Genomic DNA, 21,434 nt, shown 5'->3' with positions numbered 1-21,434 from the left:
AATAAATAGCCCTATTTGGAAATCTTAATCAATAGTTTTGCATCTCTTACAAATTAAGCCTTTTGATGCACAATTTAGTAAGAAAGTTGAATGCAAAGTATCTCTAAACAAGAATAGGCATGAGGTATAATGAGGTTGTTCATAGATACATAAGTGCTGCTATTTTAAAGATAGAGAAGAATGGAAGTGAATATATTATGATCATGCATTTCTTATTGACAATGCATATTAGGCCTCTATTTTTGATAAGGTTTTTTTCAACAAGAATTTCTCCATGTAAGTCTTCTATTATGTAGTGCCCTTATGTTGTTGATTTGTGGCTCATTGTTGTTATCACATGATGATTCAATATTCTTTATTTCTTGTTATAAATTCACGTAAGATTGGGTTATTAGGCATGATATGTTGGTTGATTTCTAACATCATAAGGAAGAATGATCTGATCATGGTTTTTCAGATTAAGTCAACATTTTATTTTTGGATTTGCATATAAATTTCATATTTTCATGTTGTAGTTGTCTAAGCCTTGTATCTCATCATAAATATTGACCTTTGCAATCTTTGGTATTGAGCCTATTTATTTCATAGCAAAAACTTGATTTCTAGAACCACGTCACAAACACCTATAACCTATATGGCAATAGAGACCAAACATTTAAAAGGTAGGATTGGCTCAAGGTTATTGTTCATGTTAGGCTCACCAAAATATATCAACTAAAATAAAATAACTAAAACTAAAGAGACTTGAAAACACAAAATAAAAATGAAATGAAATCATAGTTTAGCAATCCCACATCAAGCTTTAAAACATGTTGATTTGTCAGTTTGGATATGGATGTGATTCAATAACTCAACACTTCAATACATTTAAGTGCTTATGGGGTTAATCATATTGGAATATGAAACAATTCCATCTCACATCCACGAGAGGATAATATTGAATCATCTAATTTAATAATTAGACAAGTAGGAAGATCCAATTTCCATTTTAAGTAACTAATAGATGTTGAGGAAAGTTCTAAGATTAGAAAAATTTAATTGAGGAGAGGAGGGGTTTGATTGAAGAGACTCAAAAAATACAATTAAATGGATAAATGAACCCAATATTAGCCAATGAAGTGCTAAAACCGATAAAAAAACGAAGTGTGATTAATGGCAACTCATGAATAATCAATGAATGAATGGTAAAGATGATGATTAAGATTGATATTTTTAGTGTTTACAATAACATATAGATAAAATATCGTGAAGATTACCTAATTAGGATATGCCAATATATTCATATATTTATTACTAATACATGCAAGTTATTTGCACCATCAACCAACAAGCACATTTCTTGTTCACCCCTGTTATTGTGAAATCAATCTTTATTGCTTAAAATAAAGTCAATTACTTTTTCCCATTATAATAGCAAGTCCGAAAAATAAACAATTCTAATTCATCTCAATTTCATCTCAACACATCCTAATTTATAATTCAATTTTATCTTGATAAACTTATCATTACCAACTCTTTGATTTATCCAAAATTTTGTTTCATTTAATTGACTACATATTCTTTGCCCTAGATATATTTGGAGGGCATTTTTTATATCTGAAATTGAGAAAGTAATCCTAACAACAAAATGAACATGACTTTGGCCGTATAGGAACCTAACCATTTGGCAAGATTCTATAAGTAGGCAAAGGTTTTCATAGAAAATAGTCAAATCTCGATAGTCAAAACAATTGTTATATATCAATTGGTCCCATAGAGGCTAAAAGATTCTTAGAGAACTGAACTCATAATGGAACAAATTGTCCTAAACATCCCCTTGTATCGGCGATACCTCCAACCATGCACATACACTGTACCATAAGATAATAATAATAATAATAAATATCATCCCCTTTCATTTCATTATAGAAGGGTTAGCAGACGTTGAAAGAACCTAGATATAGTTATTGGGAGGATCTGTGGGAGAGTATCTGTTGAAGACTCTCCAACGTACAAGCATGTTGACAAATATCTTATTTCATAGTAATTTTTGGGGGGTCTGTAATGGTCGAATAAGAGCAGGGGGAGCATAGAGATGGGCCAATCAAACACACAACTCGAGACCCTTTGCTTTTCTATCGAAAAGCACGAGCTCGAGATATAAAAGAAGCCGAGAAGAAGACAACCGATCTCATGATTGCTCGCAGCATTGTATTGCATTCTCTCTCTACTTCGAGCTATCAACGAAACCCACTTGGAAAATTTACTTTGTTTTTCATGCGGTTGGATGCAGAAGCAATAACATGAGATATATACGAGAACAAGTGAAGTGGGTATTCTTTGTTTTGTTCCTGTAATTTTTTCGATATTTGTTAGTTCGTAGTTTGGATTGTTAAGATGGGTGAACGGGAGGTTCTGCCATGGCTGAAGGCAATGCCAATGGCACCTGAATTTCGTCCTACAGAGGCCGAATTCGCAGACCCCATTGCTTACATTTTGAAGATTGAGAAGGAGGCCTCTCAGTATGGTATTTGCAAAATCATTCCTCCCATACCCAAATCATCTAAGAAGTCCGTCATTGCAAATCTGAATCTCTGTTTAGGCCAACCGAGCAACAACAGCAACAATACAGCTGCTACAGGCCTGCATCCTGGGCCGTCTGTTAACGGAAATGTTTTGGTGAGAGAGAATGGCGTTGCAAAATTCACAACTCGGCAACAACAAATAGGATGGAGTCCGAAGAGGCACAGGGGAGGGGGCCCTGTTCAGACCGTTGTACAGAAATCAGTATGGCAGAGTGGGGAGACGTACACGTTGGAGGAATTTGAAGCCAAAGCAAAACATTTCTCAAAGTCTCGCCTCAAAACTACCAAGGACGCTGCTCCTTTAATGGTGGAGACACTGTTTTGGAAGGCAACTGCTGATAAGCCTTTCACCGTGGAGTATGCAAATGATATCCCTGGTACAGCATTTGGGGATCCTGAAAGGGAATCATCGCCTCCATCATCACCCCAATCTGGGAGAAGGAGAAGAAAGAAATACCAACAATGGAAAGTGAAGAAAGAAGAGGGTTCTCATGATGCATGTGATATATCTAAGACCGCGTGGAACATGAGGATTGTTTCTAGGTCAGAGGGATCGTTGCTTCGTTATATGCCCGTTGAGGTGGCCGGTGTTACTTCCTCAATGATTTACATTGCCATGTTGTTCAGCTGGTTTGCTTGGCATGTTGAGGATCATGACTTGCACAGTTTGAACTATCTGCATATGGGTGCTCCGAAAACCTGGTATGCTGTGCCAGGAGAAGCAGCTTCAGCTTTTGAGGAAGTAGTGAGACGAGAAGGATATGGTGGTCAGGTTAATCCACTAGGTACGTTGATCAATCTAGTCCTCTTTACTTATACACTGCTTTTTGACTACATTTTTATTGCATGATATCATCTTGTTCTCAATGCCAACATCATATTCTAGGGTTTATGTTTTTTTTTTCCCATTGCTGAGCCCTACGGAATTATAGGAGAGATTCTCTGTGCTTGTTAACTTTGACAGAATACACTGCATTTCAAATATAAGCTTATCCTAAGCATCAATGGTGAGGATTGGTATAGGGGTTTACTTACATTATAAAAATAATCATATATGATGCAATTGTGTTTTATGGATTTTCACATTAATCCAATATTGTAACGTTTGTGCAGTTGCGTTTGCAATGTTGGGTGAAAAAACAACAGTGATGTCACCAGAAGTACTGGTAGCCGCATCTGTTCCCTGTTGCAGGTGCTAAGATATTTTTATTTTTACTATTTCTGTCTCAACTTGGGGTCCTCATTTTGGTGTCTTTTTTTGTAACCAGGGTTGGACATTTGACTTGCGGCAACTCATAGTTCTAAGTTTTGTGTCTAGGAATCTATCGAGTGTCCTGTTTTTGTTTTATTTTGTCTTAACGTAATTCTCAATCTTATCATCAGGGTAGTGCAGAATGCAGGGGAGTTTGTTATCACTTTTCCAAGGGCATATCACTTAGGGTTCAGCCATGGTAAGTTTATTCTCCAGTATCGTCTTTTGTTGTCATCTGAATAAAAATATTACTAGTATAGTCAAATGAGGGCAGTTTGGAAACACTTTTGAATTATTGAGAATTGGATTAGATCAAGATTTTTCAGTTTGAAATTCAAATGATCTTTAATCTAATGATATGTAAATTGATATTGTTCATATTGTTTGGAAAAAGTATGGCTTGAAATAAGTATCTGTGAGCTTGCCCGTACTTAATGATAGGTTCAATGACGTGTGAGATTGAGAATTAGGGAAACGTGGTATTCTATGTTGTCATTGACTGATTGTAGAGCTGTTTGGAGACACCTTTATTGAGTTTTTTTGAATCAATGTTTTGGTATCAACTCCATAGAATCTATCGTAAGGATAAGGAAGGCAATGGTGGAAATCTCAAACTGTCTAGTCCACTTGCTGCTTCAATCAGTGGACAGTTTGATTCAATTTTTGATTATTTTGTCTATGGAAACGAAATGTTCTTTTCATTTTTGGGAGTTATCTTTGATTATTTTCCTTTATGGGCTAGTATTCATCCATATAAATCCAACCTGTAGTACATATAACTTGAGCACAGCAGTAGACCTGGATTGTGAACTGCTTCAGTTTTTTAGATTGAGTCAATTTACATCATTTAATGCATTTTAATCTTTTGAATCTGCACTTGGCGCTATATTTAGAGCAGCTGGAATTTGCATTTTTAATTTTGTCTAATTCTTGGCTCACTGTATGCACATTGAATACTTCAATACCGTGAGAATGCTAAAGGCTATCAAAATATTCATATCCAATACAGTTACATGAGTTCCATAGTTCTTATCTTTGCAGTTGGAGTCTAAGGACCTGTATGTTAGGATGTTGAGCTCTCGCTTTGTTGAATTCATTACCTACTTGATTGCTCTAGTGAAAACAAAATCAAATGTTAAATTGGCCAGTTAAGAACTGGTGTCAAGCTATAGAATGGAATACCACAGACAATGATTCAGGGAGACATAATATTACACAATGACTTAGGGAGACGTCACTAACATTCCCTTACAATCACACCCAGTTTGTCTACTCTACATTTGTACATTGCTCCCCCTGTTAGTGCAAGCTTTATGAATTTGTTCCTATGTTACCGGATTCTTCAGAGCCTTCCCTCTTCTTTTTATAGCAAACTGATTTGATTCTGGTTCAAGTACTGGTCCTGATTTGTCTCAGAAATGTTCTAATTTCTTTTGAATCTGGGTGCTTCCTAGAATTTAAACTGGGAAGCTACTGGCATGAACTGGCGGCAGGGCATCTTCGGTTAGTTTTTTATAGAAAAAAACTCTTATAATGTTCCCCTAATCTAGAGCTCAACTCACTCTAAACCCTAAATTTTCTAAATTTTTATATTAATCATTTATGCATCGTTTCTAAGCCATAACATACCAGGGCCTGAAAAAATCAGTGATTCGCACATCTGTTTCCTAGTAACTTGGTTTGTTCTGTGTTGCTGTAGCTATTTTGGACCTGGATGTTTATCTAGCTATATCTAATTATCATGTTCCTGTTGACTTTATGGTCTCTTCTCTCATATGAAGAGAAAGATAGCTAAGAACAAATTAGGTTGCATGTTCACAATGTACTCAACAGTAGCTGTAAATCATTGTTCTGCCTTCCATGATCTACTTTGCAGTGGGATATTGAATCCATAAATAGGTCTGTAGAAAAAGTTAGAGCGGGTCTATGCATGACAATTTTATGTGGGCAGGTTTTGCATTGTTCTTAGCTTTCTGAAGATGCTTATGAAGAAGCTGGATCAGGATGACACTTTGCCCTTCATACCCCCAAGATATGTATAATGTTTTGCATCATTCTTAATTTTCTGAGGAGATGTTGGATTTAACTGACATCTATATCCCCAAGATAAATGCATTTTTAAATTAAAAGGAATTGTTTTATTGTCATGTAAAAAAGTGATTAAGTTGCATGGAAACTCTGACCAGGAAGATGACCAGTCTAGTAGTGTAAGATCAAATGAAGACTCTGTCAGTAATTAATGTGCTGCACACACGGTTGAGGATATGCCTCCCGACTAAAGTCATAACCTAGAGACTCCGGAGTCAAAATCATCAAATGTTTTGAACCCTCATTTCATGGTACAAAGGAGTCAAGGAAAATATCTAGTCAAAATAAGCTCATGGAATTCCATACCCTTTAAAGGACAGGTTAGGAGAATGGTTCTATATGATTTCTTCTTCTCTTATATGAACTTTTCACATGCAGAATCTAAGTTCAGATTACAGGATGTACATCTATATGCTATTTTAATTTAGGAGTAGCAACACAATTTAACATGTTTTAAATACAAGAAGCTATGATGAATCCTTTATATAAACACTACATTGAACCATGTTTATGTAATGGACTCACCTTAGCAGACATTAATTCTATGCAAGTTTCCAATTCAAAAACACTTGACGCTAATTTATTAGAGGCCAGAGGACTGCCGGACACACACAGGAAACATATTTGAGACTTGTGGAGATAAAATTTCAAGTCTTTTTTAGAAAATTATGCAAATTGAGCATAATGACTAATGAGAGATCATGATGCCTAACAATACATTCAATTACCTATTTATTGGAAAAATGTTACATAGGTTCTTAAACCTCACAATTGCTAAGAATTATAGAGAAAGGTCTCTCTTTTGTAATTATTTTCTGTCAAGATTGAGAATGGATGTGTTTTAAGTTTTTGTAAAATAATTGGAAAAGCATCGTGGACAATCACAGGGTTCGGTTACCATATCATTGTCACGTTGTTATGTTATGCGATGGGTTCAATTTCTTTTTCGAGTTCCGTTTTGTTGTACTTGGTCTTATCTTTATTTTATTGAGGTTGAATTCTGAGTTCTTGTTTCTATTGATAATTTTTGAGTTTGATTTTCATTTGCACCGAAGTAGTGTATTAATAATTATCTATATGCATTTTCTTAACTTTTGCTCAGAATTTTTGCATCTTGTCATATCACAGTAATTAATTGTTTCTATTAAGGCTTTTCAGCATACTTTATTGTCGTTGTTTTTTGGATGCATGATGGCATGAGCTTCTGAAGGTTGAATACACTTAGTTTCAATTGGTTGAGTCATGAAAACTCGGTGCTACTGATTCAATGACACCAAGGATAAGAGGTTGTCAGGTGTACTCTGGATGTGGTTTTCAAATGTTTGCTAAGTTGTGTTCCATTTTGCATGGCACCGGACTCCGATCATAATTTGAAATAGACAATTTAACTAGGGTTTTAATGGCTATCCTATTTGTAGTGTCCTTAACGTATTTGTTTGTCCAACTAGGATTCAATTGTGGGGAGGCATCTAATCTTGCAACTCCTGAGTGGCTTAAGGTGGCAAAAGAAGCTGCAGTTCGCCGAGCAGCAACAAAGTTTCTTCCCATGCTTTCACACCAGCAACTGTTATATCTACTTGCATTGGGTTCCACTTCGAGGTTTGCTTTTACTTACAATGTTTTTAATGGGATGTTCAGAGAGGAATGTGAATTTGACTGCAGGAAATCGTTTGGCAGCTTGAGACCTTGATGCTGCACTTGCTTCTTATGTATTTCCATCATTTCTGAAGTTACTTTATATTATTGTCTCACTGTACTTCATATGGATAACCTATAATCAATCTGCTAAGTAGAGGTTCGACAAATTAATTGGTGAATCAATTAACTCTATACCGGGGATTGGCAATTTCACGCGTATCTCTTCTTCTAATGAAAATTATTTCTTCAGGAGTATAGAACAGTTTGTCAAGACTCTTTTCTGCGATTTCAGTTAATGTTCTGCAATTTGATCTGTTTGCTGGAATTCCTAATTAGTTGCTGCTTATCTGCCGATGAATCATTTATTGTGCAAAGGCTGACAATGTAAACATGATTATCTTGAATATCTGTCAACTAAGCCCAGTTTTTAGTACATACCATAACCTCATATTTTTGGGAGGTAGGATTGATTAAGGTGGCATGTAGTTCAAAATCATTGGTTGGAATAAATTGAATGTTACTTGAAATTCAAAATCTGAATCTCACAAATTCAGTCCATTTATGCACATTCTGTATCCTGCAATCATATAGATCCAACTCAAATTAATAAATGCTTTTATTTTTTTAATCATACACACCATCATCCTATTCCATAAGGTACTGTTGTATTATATAACTTGATAATTCATTAATATCTGTGGCAACTGGGAAAGCATATAGTTAAAAGATCTGATACATTGTCTGTGTGCACACACACATCCCAAGATCAGCACTTTCTATTCTAGAGTTGCAAATAAATCATATATTTTCTTATAGACATTTCTACAGGTCTCGTTTTAGCATCATAGTGACATAAACTATTATAACATTTAAATTTTAAACCTATGTTGTATTTGCATGAATATAACTTCCCTTCTGCTGTTCACCTGTGGTGTTTTGAAAAATATTTTAAATGCCAAGTTCTATTGGGTTTATAAAAAATGCTATACCACCTGCGGTTTAGTTTAGTTTCAGCTCATGTTATCAGCATTTTTCTATATTTATTCTTTGCTTTATCCAGTTCTTGAATTTAATTCTTGTGTCTTTTAGGGTACCACTCTCTGAAGTCCGATCTGAGCTCTTTTAGATCCCTGGAAATCATTTTTTATTGCTAGTTTATTTTGTAGTACTCCAGTGCTTGTTGCCGTGTCAAATCTCTTTCCATTGGTTCAACAGTAACGTGAATAATTTGAAATTTAATTGATTCTGAGAGGGCCACTACCTGAAGAACATAGTTTGAGTTCAACCATAACGAAGACCAGTTATAAATGCACTGCTACTCAAACCTAGAAAGGTATGATCCGTCAACACACACATCCATCAAAACCACACTCGATGACAAAGAACTGTGGCTGTCCAAAAGTTTCTTGACGAGCTCTTGTCTTAAGTCACTGGTTTTGGTATGGATACTGGAACCTGGTATGACAATTTTTTTAAATACTGGATACTGGAAACTGGAAACTGGAATCTGGTATGGCAAGTTTTTTAAATACAGATACTGGAACCTGGTATGGCATTTTTTTAAAATTCAGATATAGGAACCTGGAAGGGCAATTTTAAAGAATCAAAACTATGAATAATAAGAATACTGATAAAAATTATTACCAATAAATAGATTATTTGATATAGTATTAATGTATATAAATAGAATACATACTTTATAGTATATTATATTAAATTGTATGCTATTTAATAGCTATATAAATATATTATATTATCTATATATATAGGAAAAAATTCTGGTTACTTCTTAATGTGACTGATGACACTTGCCTGATACACCCTCTGGTACTATGTGAAATGTTTTTGATCAGGGCGTATAAACCAGTGAAGTCACAAATGGGGAACCTCATCCCCAATTATCATAGGTGAGGCTCAAACCTGCGAGCACATTGGATCAACAAAGACACAAGCCTGCGATCACAATGGTGGTTTGAGCTTTGGTGCTCAAAACACCATCAACACCACTTAATAAACACTATGAGATGAATCCCTATATTATAAAATATATTATGTATAATTTTAAATATTCAATTTAAGTGATAATATAAACTATATAAAAGATAATTGTACCTGAACTTGCTCGACTAGTAAATTGATAGCTTGTACCATATTTAGGCCTTTGTATGGCACAATTACGTCTTTTGCCTCACTGCCCTTAGCTTAACAAACCCTCATTTCAAATTTTATATTTTTCGTTGCAGATAAGGGAGCCCTCATTTGAGATTTAGAGGGGGACCTTGCGTGAACCTGGGGCCATCCCCAACCCGTAGTGTTTTTTTTCCCATACATGGTCCTAAATAGTCGAACTTGGTAACTTAGGCTCAAGTCTCAAGGTTGCTGCCACTTATGCCCTTAGTTTATCCATATCTAGTATATAATATGATCCTGATTATTGTGGTTCAATCTCCTTACTAAAGGTTTCTTTATAACCAATAATAAATTTTTATAGCAAGCTAGTCCTAATGGGAGTTCATGCTAGAGTATACATGAGCACATCCGAAGTGGGGTCAACATGGCCCATGTATGCCTTCCTGGTACCTATCACACAAAAGAAATGCACATGCCTTCACCATACCTATCACAGAAGAAAGAAACCCATGTGCTTATATGCATTAAACCATGCAGTCACCATAAATTTAAGCTTACACAAATGTAAATTTGCATAACATCTATAGTTTTCCCATGGGCCACGAAACCATGCCATTACTGTGCATAAACATGCATAAATGTGTGCTCATATATTGGCATGACATCCACTCTTGGACTGTGAGTAGTAATTCAAATCCATTGCAGTATGCAATATACCCTATACAATGCCATAGGGCATGTCTGTGTCTAAGATGTGCAAGGACCAAGTTCCTGCTGGAAGAACTTGTTCATGTTACAAGCATGAGCCCCTACAACACAAGAATTACAGCTTCCTGATTTTTTTCTATTTTCCACAAATACCGACTATGCCAGCCTTGTTGTTTTTCTAAGATCGTTTTCTGCAAATGTATTACATGGCCATTGTAATTGATGATTTTCAAATGCAGATTTGGATCTCATTTAAATATGGGAGGAGGAGACATCATGTCTCTTCAAGAGACGTGTCCCTATAGTTAATCATCTTTAGTTAACTATATGTATAACTCACCTTTAAGCATATATGTAATATTAATATATTAAGCATATATGTAATATATTATTATATAATAATATATAATGTATAATATATATAATATATATTATAGTACATATATAATATATGTATTATTCTTATCAATAATATAAGACATAAAATAAAGTTCATATAAATCATGAATACAAATACTCAATGTGATGAGTATATCACTTCGACTGATGTTATACTTCAACAAGCCTATGGTCAACCTAGGTCAGGTGTCAACGTCTCCAGATAGTGCAGACATGCATAAGAATCATGTCTAAACTAGCCATTATGATAGTCTTAAAATAATTCTAGAAGATTGTAAGGAAATCGAATTCTTCCTTTTTGAAAACAGGAAATAAACACTCAATTGAAAAATCAACTAAAAAGTTATTCTTGTAGATTTCTTGTGCCTATAATGGGCTGACTAGAGCAGCAGAATAGTGGGTTGAAACAACTTTAAGCTTATCTGTTTATCTAAAATAAGGTTGAACTGATACAATCTCTAAAATAGCAAACATTTGATTCAAAACAGTAATCTATAACATGTGTGTTCTAACTCTAATTTTACCTACCATTGCACATAGATTGGAACTTTTATGGGATTGATCAGGCAAACCATTTCAACCAATGGATGGAATGCCCTTTATTACCATTGAATATTTAAGGTTGCCCTCACTAAAAATTTGTTAACGTCCAAACCATATCAATAACAAAACTGAAACATACAAATGTAAATAACAATGATGAATTTTACACAGGGCATTGAAGTGCAGTCCTTTAAAACCTTGTACGCATGCTTGTTTGAATGTATTTATGCCTATATACTAGTGGAAGAACACCACGGACAAAGCAAGATCATTTTTAAAGTCAATGATGTAGAAGACTGACATCAGTGATGTTATTACAATGAGATGACATGATCAAGTTGCGTCGCATTCAAACCTATTTGGTTATGTTGTTGGTTGAATTAGCTGAAATTATTGTACATCTTCTAGATTTAGTTAATTAAGTTGCAGGTGTAACTTGTTTATGAAACATGGATTTGAACTTTGATGTAACCAAATTGTGGTACCCAGTGATTTTCATAACTAAACCAAAATCGAGAATGATTGAGCAAAGGTCTCATCTTGAGATGTCACTCTGCAACATAGTCTGGGATATTATAATGGCTGGACTTGATGAGTAGAAAACTTTTAGGTTCACAACTATGTAAGACAATTGTAATTGGTCCACAGCTTTACCAACCTGGATGCAGATTTCCTTTTTCTAATTATTTTGTCACAATTTGATCTATACAACAGACTTACAGTGGGATTTCTTTTGATGGGATAACTCAGCCTTGCTGACCTTTTCTGTTGCGAGAGCACATGAATAATATCTTATTTTACTTTTTTTATAATGCATTGTGACTAAATCTGTACATATCTGGGTGTTTTGGAATATCTGGACTTGTCCAATTCGGTCTAGACTCTAGACTTTTCAATTCCTGAAGAAATTTTACGTGTTTTGAAAGTTTCAGGTTTTTCAATTTTTTTGGACCCCTCTTAAATCAATCAGAAGTTTCATCATTTGAAGAAGAAGAAGGATATTTTAACGTCCACGAGACTAAACATAGCCTATGGGACAGCTTGTCAAATCAGCAGATTAACTCTTTTCCTATACAAAATGATGATGAGGGCCCCAAACTCCTCAACATTCTCCTCGCTGAATTAGTTATGTCAACAGCAAGGAGTAAGAGAATTCATGCATTCAACCCCTGTCCTTATAAGCATCGCAATCAGCAACACAATGGTGCTCAGTTTCCACATTTCCAGAATTGCAAAGGGACAAACACGCTCATCCCATGTCTCTTTTGGCCTTTTCCAATGCCCAGTCTCACTATGAAGCTGATGTGAGTTAGTCTTCAACCGAGCAATTAGAATTTTTGCTTTCCAAGGAATATTGGCCCCAATGTAAGGCTTTTGAAGTTGGTCACACATGGGATCCTACTCACTGATATAGTATTTTTTCTTTCCATCTATCCCTTTACCCCAATTCCTCTTATAAAACTTATACAAAACAAAGACCTTAATTGGTTTGTTATTTGTGGGACATGTGTTGAAATGAATGTCCCATCTACTCATCCGCTTGATGTTTTGCTGCATCCACGTCTTCTTCCTTTTGCACAAAACATCATTAAAGACAATCTTAGACCATCTGCCATTTTCCATTTGTTGGGTTCTTTTAAGGTAACATAAAAGACGAAGCATAGCCATAGCCTCAATAGGGGCAGCTCCTGTTTTGCTTAACATGATAACATATGGGACAGTGCACTTGATTTTAAACTTGCTAATGATCAAACACTTTTGAATACCCTTGATTTGCTTCCATTGGGAAATGGAAGTGCTGCTGGCCCTCGCCTCACAACCATAAAGAACAACCGGTAACACTAAAAGACCAAAAAGGGTTTGAGTAGTCTTCCAATCCGAAACCTCAACCTCTCTACATTTGTTTTGAAGAGCATAAAAAGGTCTTCCAGCCTCCCTAAATTCTTTTTTTCTGCAACTTTCCCATCTTAGGTTCTTGTTAAAGTCCTTATGAGATACTTGTAAGCCATAACTTCTTCAAGAGTACTGCCATTAAAATAAAACTTATGTTGGTTTTGGTTTTTTTGTGAGTGGAGAACACCATGATTTTGGTTTTGGTAATGTTAAGTTGCATTGCTACCATAGTACACAAACGCTCAAGAGTATGTAAATGCTCTTGCAAAAAACATGAGCAGAGTTGGCAATCAAAATGAGGTCATCTGCATAAAGGAGCAGCCTAATAACAAATTGCTCAATTGAACACCCTCTCCATCCTGCATGTTTAAGCACTCTTCCAGCATGCTTGATAACTATGATCCTATGTGATGAAGTTTTTCCTAAGACAGTATACTAACTTGGAAAAAGTGAATTTCAGAGGACTTGTTGGGATATGGGTCATTCCAGCAGTGTAATTCAAGGTTTATTCTCTCAATGATTGCAAAGTATTCATTCTTTTCGAAGCACACTTAATTTAGATTTAATATGAGTCTAGTTATAATTTTTTCCTCATTACGAGATGATTTATGTTAATTTTGAGTGATTGTTTTTGAATAAATTGATCAATAGGAATTTTAAATCTTTCAAAATTGAAGAAGTAACAGTTATGCCTATGATTGACTGTCTAATTTGAAAATGTGTTTGTTATGAAAGACTTTAGCACTTGCATTCTGCAGAGATTCTATTGCTGTGATTATGAATGATGGTAATGTTGTGTTTATCAGTGTGTGCCTCAGGATTTGGTCATGTAAGAGCTTTTAGCACTAACGTTTCAGATCACACTCCGTGATCAATCATCAGCATGATAGAGAGCAAAGAAAAAGTGGATGAAGTTGCGGACTAGAGCACACTAAAAGAGGGAGAAAGGTTTTTAGTGTGCTCTAGTATGCAACTTGATCCAATTTTTCCTTACACTTTATCATCTTGATGATGGACCATGGAGTGTGATTCAAAATGTTGATGTTAAAAACTCTTACACAATTGAATCCAGTAACACACAATGATTAACTTACAGACTGGAAATATACTCAATCCGAATGTTGTGTTTGTCATTGTTGCTAAAACAGAGTTACACATCCCAAACATTTATTAAACATAAATGTTAATCAAGATTGACACAGTACCCTTATTATGTTCATATTTCTATCTTGCTTAATATAAGGAAAAGTGTGCAGGTTCACAGTGCTGACCATTTACCCCCCAATTTTGTTGGTCTAAGAAAGAGATAAAAGATGCTTAGCTTTGCCCTGTTTTTGTGTTATATGGAATATCTTTAATACGATATAGAGGGATATCTGCATTTCATTTGAATTATTTGATAGTTTTCTCAGATGCAAATTCCTAAGTTTTGTTGTTCTTGCAGGATACCCATGGGCATAACATCAGAACCGCGAAGCTCTCGTTTAAAACACCGACAAAGAGGAGAAGGAGAGATGATAGTCAAGAAGTGTTTTCTGGATGATGTGATTGAGAACAATTTTCGTCTTAGTATACTCCTCCAAAAAACATCCAGTAATCATGCTGTTCTGTGGAATTCTGCCAATGTCTCCTGCGATTTTACATATTCCCCTTCATGTTTCTCTACAATATCTGATTTAAAATCCAATGCATCGATGTGCATTGATGGTTTGGATGTATCAGCATTACCGTCAGAAACTGCACCCAATATTAGCACCTCAACATGCATTAAGGTAGAGTTCTGTACAGAGAGCTCTTTCGAAACCGCAGAAAAGGAACCAAGCTCAAGAATTGGCTCTTCTTTGTTGAACAATGTCAAGCAGGAAGACATGGCTTCTTATCATCCCAATCCTTCAAGCTTGCATGATAGCAATAATGATCAGGGAAGTAAAGTGCTTCATGGCGACACATCTTCAAGTGAATCAGACATTGATGCAGGTCCATTGGCTTGCACTGTATGTGGAATTTTAGGCTTTGCCAGCATGGCTATAATTCAACCTTGCCAAGAAGCAGCCACTGTACTCCTCTCTACTAACTACAAGACTGGCCAAAACCATGTTGTGACTGAGGAATCTGAAATGGCTCTAGCTACAGACTCAAGTAAGATTACCGAGTGTATTTTTGTATAGCATTCATACGATTTCAGGCATTCTTTGTTTTCGTTGTTCATTAATGCAAAAGTTAACGTGCTCTTATTATTTTTCATTAACTTAAAACAATTTATAGAGTATGCCTTTTGTACGTCTCTGTACTGTAAACTCTTCTTTGAAATCCACTCTTGTTTCGGCCGTTATCCAGTACAAGTATTCAGATGTTTAATATTTTATTTTTGAAGTTCCATGAATGTTGATGCACCGTCTGGTTGATCTTCCTCCAAATGTTCAGCTTAAGGGTTATCTATTTCTCCAAATTAATTTGTGATTTGACTTGACCTCATTTGGGTGGGGTACTTCTTGTTGCTTTGTGGAAGGGTTTATGAACTATTGGTACATCAGAGCAGTTTTACCACTGTCATCATAAGTCTCCAAAGATGGCAATTGGTCAGTTTTGGACTGTCTTTAAACTCTCTCAGTGTCTTAAAACTATAATTAAAATCAATCAGGAATGTCCTCCCTAGCCTGCCCCCTTCGAGATCTACATACAAAAGTTTGAGGACTTTCCTAGAGAACTCTCTAGAGGCTTTTCAATAAAGGTTATCCAAAGGAGATCACTACTTTTTACCTACTTAGGGTTTTAGTACAATAACACGCCTTTCACTAATATATCTAGACTTATTGGTATCTACATAAAGAAGTTTGAGGGTGTTCTTCTAGAGAGCACTTGTGTAGAGGCTTTTCTACAATTGTGGTCAGTGGAGAAAACAACTTACACCTACTTGGGGTTTTATTACAATAACACCTCTCATTAGTCATTACTATGACTGTCTTCGAGCACTTGTGCAGAGGCTTTTCTGCAATTGTGGTAAATGAGTTATACTTACTTGGGGTTTTATTACAATAACACCTCTCATTAGTCATTACCATAACTGGCTTCTAAGTCATGATTTTGTAAAGTCTATACTGTTTTTCTGTTTTAAAGCTTTGATGTCTCCAAACTGCACATGCATTTGTAGAATATCCTTTGAAGTTGTGTCTCTTCAACCTATAACCTTTAAAGACACTATTCCACATGTACTAGAGGTTTGAGCTACTATTGATTGGATAACATTTGCAGAGTTGCGTACTTTCACACTGTAGCATATTTGGTGTATTATCCAAGGTGAACTGCTACCTAGCCTCTGCATCTTGAGATCATATTTATCTTCTATGGTCACAAACTCATGTCTGTTGGTTTATATCCAGCTTGAAGCAATGACCAAAAAACCTCCAAACTGAGGCCCACGAGACTGCTTGCTCCAAAGTGGGCAGAGAGAGAGGTGTTGGATAAATTTGCAACTGTTGCAGTCTGACGGTCAAATATAAGAACTTCCGTGGTGAACATGCTATCCCGTGTGACCTGTGACCATGGTTATAGGAGGGTTGAGAAGGGGCGTTTCACACTTGTCCAACCAATCTCCATTTCAAAGCAAAAAGGAAGCACTGCCCCCTCTCCTACTACACTTATTGATCTCATTTGGATTAGGGAAGTTTTTTGGGTCTAACGAGAATTTTTTGCCCAGTTGTGAAATTCTCATGTAGGCCAAACGCCAAAGCATATTAAATTGCAGGGGAGAGAAGGTACAACTGACATGCTCTCTTGTTTGTTGGAAATCGGAGACTTATGTTGTTGAGGCCATGTTTTCTAGAAGCCATTACTGTTTCTATGTTTTGTGTAAATTAGCTTATTTATGTTGTTATAGTTCTTTTTAACACTTTCACTTGCTATTGTATATTGTACTTTTGAGTCCACTGACATTCCTTGGTCATTCATAGACATTAGTACAAATTCTTCCTTTGCTTAGTTCTTCTAGATTCTTCTGCAGCTCTCAGGAGATCAAGCTTTAATATAATACCTAACTCCAAGCAAGAAATCCAATTAAGAATCCACCGGGCCACTGAGATGCATGGGCTTTCATACTGAATAGAACCATGTTACCTGTATTTTAGTATCTAAATAGAAGCATTGAGCTTGACTGCCAAAATGTAAGCCTCATGTTACCTGTATTTTAGTATCTAATTAGAAGCATAGAGTTTGATTGGCAAAAAGTAAAAGGATTCTATGAATGCTGTAAAATGTAGTTGTAGTTTCTTCCTCTCTGTCAATTAGGCTACAACAGCAGGTCCTGAAAGTATGTCTAAGCTTGGATTGATATATTCTCCAAAGACCAGATTACATGAAAAACGCTGCATGATTTTATGGATAATTGTTAGGTGTTTGGTTGTTGAGAGAAGGCATATTCTGATAGCCTTATGAAAGCCATGGAACTTATTTTCTTGCTTCGAAAAATTCTTCCGCCTGTTCAGAATCATCCAAATTATGAATAAGATATTAAGATCATTCTAAATATTCTAAATGCCAGGAATAATTACTTTATCCTGGATTTTAGCTCATCTTTCTTTATGCACTTTGCATAATCTTCTTTAAATTTAACAATGCATCTCATAACTTTATTAAGATAACACACTTTTTTCTTTCATATTTGGAGTATTATCTGTTCTACACATGAGATAGTCTTCATTTTGTCATCACTTATAGGAGTGAGACATCTAGGGCATACATTTATTATCATTATGTGATCTCGCTTTAATTCTGTCATCCCTTAGAATCGCTTGAGTGAGATTTCAAAGCAGAATGGAACATTGAACATTTCGGATTTTCAAATGGATCCTCACTGTCTAGTACTAGCTTTGAAATCACACCCTTAAGAATAAAGAATCTGATCCTAATGTTACCTATCGTATTTGATTTACTAAGAATCTGTCAAGTTCCTCTGTCACAAAGGCTTTTCCGATTTCTGTTGTTCTACAGAAAGAAAACCAGCCTTGTATTGCAAGTATAACACACTACGACTGCTAGTGAATTTCCTTAGGACCAGGTTAGTTTTATCTAGCCATGTCAACCATTGAGATTAAAATAATACAGATAGTGGCTACTTCAGTCTGCAAACATAATTGTGCAGATATCTGTATGTAGATATGCTTTAGCCTTTAATATAAAGACTAGAGATTTGAGTCTACATACTATCCACCTTTAACTCCACACCCTTAGTTTTCTAGCATTATGTGTGCATAAAGTGGCTCAGCCTCCTGATTGACCAGAGGAACTGTTCACCATACTAGAGCTTTCTTTTCTCAGAAGATTTGATGTCATTCCTATCTCACCACCAGACATTTCTGTTTATTTAGAGTGAACCTCAGGTTGCTTAATCCAATGGTCCTTTTCACCAAAGTTTAAAGCTGAATTGAATATTGCATTTGACAAGACATCCTTAGTGGTTAGTATGTTTGGTGGGGTTGTACAGCATTATCATTTTATCAGTCAACATAATCTGTTCCACGGTGAGCAACATCTTTCCTTCTATACAAGGTTTACTTCATTGAGCAGTAAAGTTATAGATATGTCACCCCTTCCCATTGTATGCATGCGCCATACATGGGATGGGTACAGATGGTATAACACTTATAAATTCTAGGAACCATACTCCCGTGTATACAAAAAATTGTGTTTTTTAATTTTATGAGATGCATTGGATTTGTAAAGATTCAATTTCTATATAACCAGCTCCAAATCTTCAAAGATTTGCTGTAAAATCCAAATTTTGTAGCAAATATCTATTGCTGTCGGTTATAAGTAAACCTTTCATGGGCATTTTTTTGAGTTTTTTTTTCTTTGCATGGTTTTTTGAAGTATTGTTTCATGCGCATTTTTCGATGATTTTTGAAGGCAGTTCTTTTGTGTGTTTTTGCTTGAGCAATTTTCCCATTTCCTGATCATTTTAATATTTTCTTTGATGAATTGATACATTGAGTGTCTAGGACTTCTTTTACAAATAAATTATAATCTATATTAACTTCAGTTTCTAGGATCAAGTGTGTGTTCTTCGCCCCAATTTTTTGAGCCATTTTTGGGGACAACAAAGGGGATTACTGTAAAATATATAAAATTCAAAATATATAGGGAAATTGTAAAATTTCACATGAAAACATAGATAAAAAATGCTTATATACATTATAGAACCTTAACATATAGCATGTGTGTTAAATAATTTGAATTGAGACTTCGCATGGGAGTCAAAGTCAAATAGATAATCAAAATTCAAACATAAATACTATAGGACAGCTAGGGGACATCCCCAAGGTGTCCTTACATTTCTAGGATGTCCCCATTTTTGAGTCCAGTCAAATAAGCCCGGGGATGCGTCCTTTGGTGACTGCTTAAAATACATATTTGATGGTTATACCTTGAAAATTGTAATATGCAGGGTTATCTAAAATTAAGTGTTAGGGTTTCTGAATTAATGTTTATTAGGATATTTATATTTATTTAGTTTTATTAGAACATATAAATTAACAATTTATATTTATTTTTATTATTACATATATAGTAATCATTTCTATATATTTATTTATTTTTTGGCAAACTTAGGGATTTTTATTTTTACTAGAGTCTAGGAGAGATCACCAAGGGGACCTCCTCCCAATCAACAACTTTAACTAAGAAGCCACTTATTTAACATAGAATCCACTTTACTACCCATATCAACTTAGAAGCCACAATGGAAGTCCTAGAGCCACTACTTTGAATTCCAACACTAGATGTCACTTTCAAGATTCAAACATGGATCTTTATATTGAGAACCTGATGGCCGTGCCTTTAGAACACAACCCAATTGACTATATTTATTTTTTCATAGTTATAATTTAATATTTTTAATTAAAATCTATCAATTTAGATTTAAAAAATTAACACCTTGTCATTCCCAATTCAGGGCCTTGGAAAATGGTGTTATTTGCATTCGATAGTATATCTATGTCCATGCAATTTTATCAAGCATCCTTGCTCTTTTGTTTCTACTCAAGCATTCTTGTTTTTACATTTAGATGATGAGAGGCTTGATTCATAAAAAATGTATCTTCTTCATTTGCTCATAATTGCTGGTAATTTTGCTGCTTTCTTGTTCTTACCTTCCATCATATGGAGGTCTTACAAAACTTAAAGGGACATGAGATTAAGACTATGCTATTCTTTTATTTTTTTGATCGGTAAAAGACAAATGCCCTGTTTATATCATATTTCAGATTAATTTTACAACTTTTTTTTAACTCTGTTCAAAGTGCAGGCCTCGAGGTGAAAAGAACGGGTAAGAAAACCTCCATTATTGCCCCATTTACGTTATGAGGTCTTTAGAAGGCATACTTTTGGATTACAAAAGCAATAAATTAAATTAAGACTATTCTATTCTAATACATGTTTATGGGTCCTATTTAAAGGCATCTGTTTTAGAGACCTCACGTTAAAAAGTTGGAAAAATGGTAATATTAATGACCCGTGGAGGTGTTCCCAGGCTACCTAGGAATATGAAACATCTCTTCACCCTACCTAGAATATTCCCAAATGTTTCATGTATGGCTAATTGTTTGCCATTAAAATTGGGTTGTTTTATCAAGTAAAAGAAACAACAATGTTCATCATGTGTGGGGGTGGTCCCAGGCTACCTTGGAAACTGAAACCTCTCCACCATACCCAGAATATTTTAGAAATGATTTGTTCATGATTGACTGTTCCTCATCAAAATCAGGGATATTCTATGAAGTCAAGCCCCCAGAATGGCACTAACTGTAGAGGATGTGTATTGATCCTTGTGAATGCAATTCCAGACAAGATGCATTTCAATGCATTAGATTTTGTCATTTAGAGCTTTGTTGCTTGAAATATGTTAATGATTCAGAGGTTATTATTTCATTTGTTTTGGACATGGATGGGACATTGGTACAAATTCACTTCTTTAAGACTAATACAAGGCATCATGGCCCTTTTGCTAAATGTAATATTAGGTATCTTTTTAAAATGGGGATCTGTGAGTAAAATGTTCATTAGGACATAGGAAAAGTTGAGCAGTGTTATCAAAGGCATTTTTCCAGGAAATCGATTTTTTATAAGAATCATAAACCTTCCCACCTTGAGATAAGAATGTGTTTGCTTCATTATGAATGATCCATATGAACAACATAGAGAGACTGCGATTGATCTTCTCGTAAATT

At 35.2% G+C, this 21,434-nt stretch overlaps 1 protein-coding gene across 1 annotated transcript in view; it reads left to right on the top strand.

The window, feature by feature from the left end:
• Positions 1-2,172: 2,172 nt before the first annotated feature.
• The window catches only part of REF6 (relative of early flowering 6), a 57,896-nt gene continuing 38,634 nt past the window's right edge, over positions 2,173-21,434 (top strand). Inside the window, exons 1-5 of the mRNA XM_089826898.1 lie at positions 2,173-3,349; positions 3,678-3,756; positions 3,948-4,015; positions 7,353-7,503; positions 14,660-15,354. Coding sequence (XP_089683024.1) covers positions 2,377-3,349; positions 3,678-3,756; positions 3,948-4,015; positions 7,353-7,503; positions 14,660-15,354 — 1,966 coding nt within the window. The 5' untranslated portion in view covers positions 2,173-2,376. The remainder of the gene's footprint in view (positions 3,350-3,677; positions 3,757-3,947; positions 4,016-7,352; positions 7,504-14,659; positions 15,355-21,434) is intronic.

Source organism: Cupressus sempervirens, chromosome 4 (genome assembly GCF_028749045.1).
Source record: "Cupressus sempervirens isolate cs-2001-9-10 chromosome 4, ASM2874904v1, whole genome shotgun sequence".
In the NCBI taxonomy this organism is placed as follows: Eukaryota; Viridiplantae; Streptophyta; class Pinopsida; order Cupressales; family Cupressaceae; genus Cupressus; species Cupressus sempervirens.
This window is presented reverse-complemented; position numbering and strand designations above follow the sequence as displayed.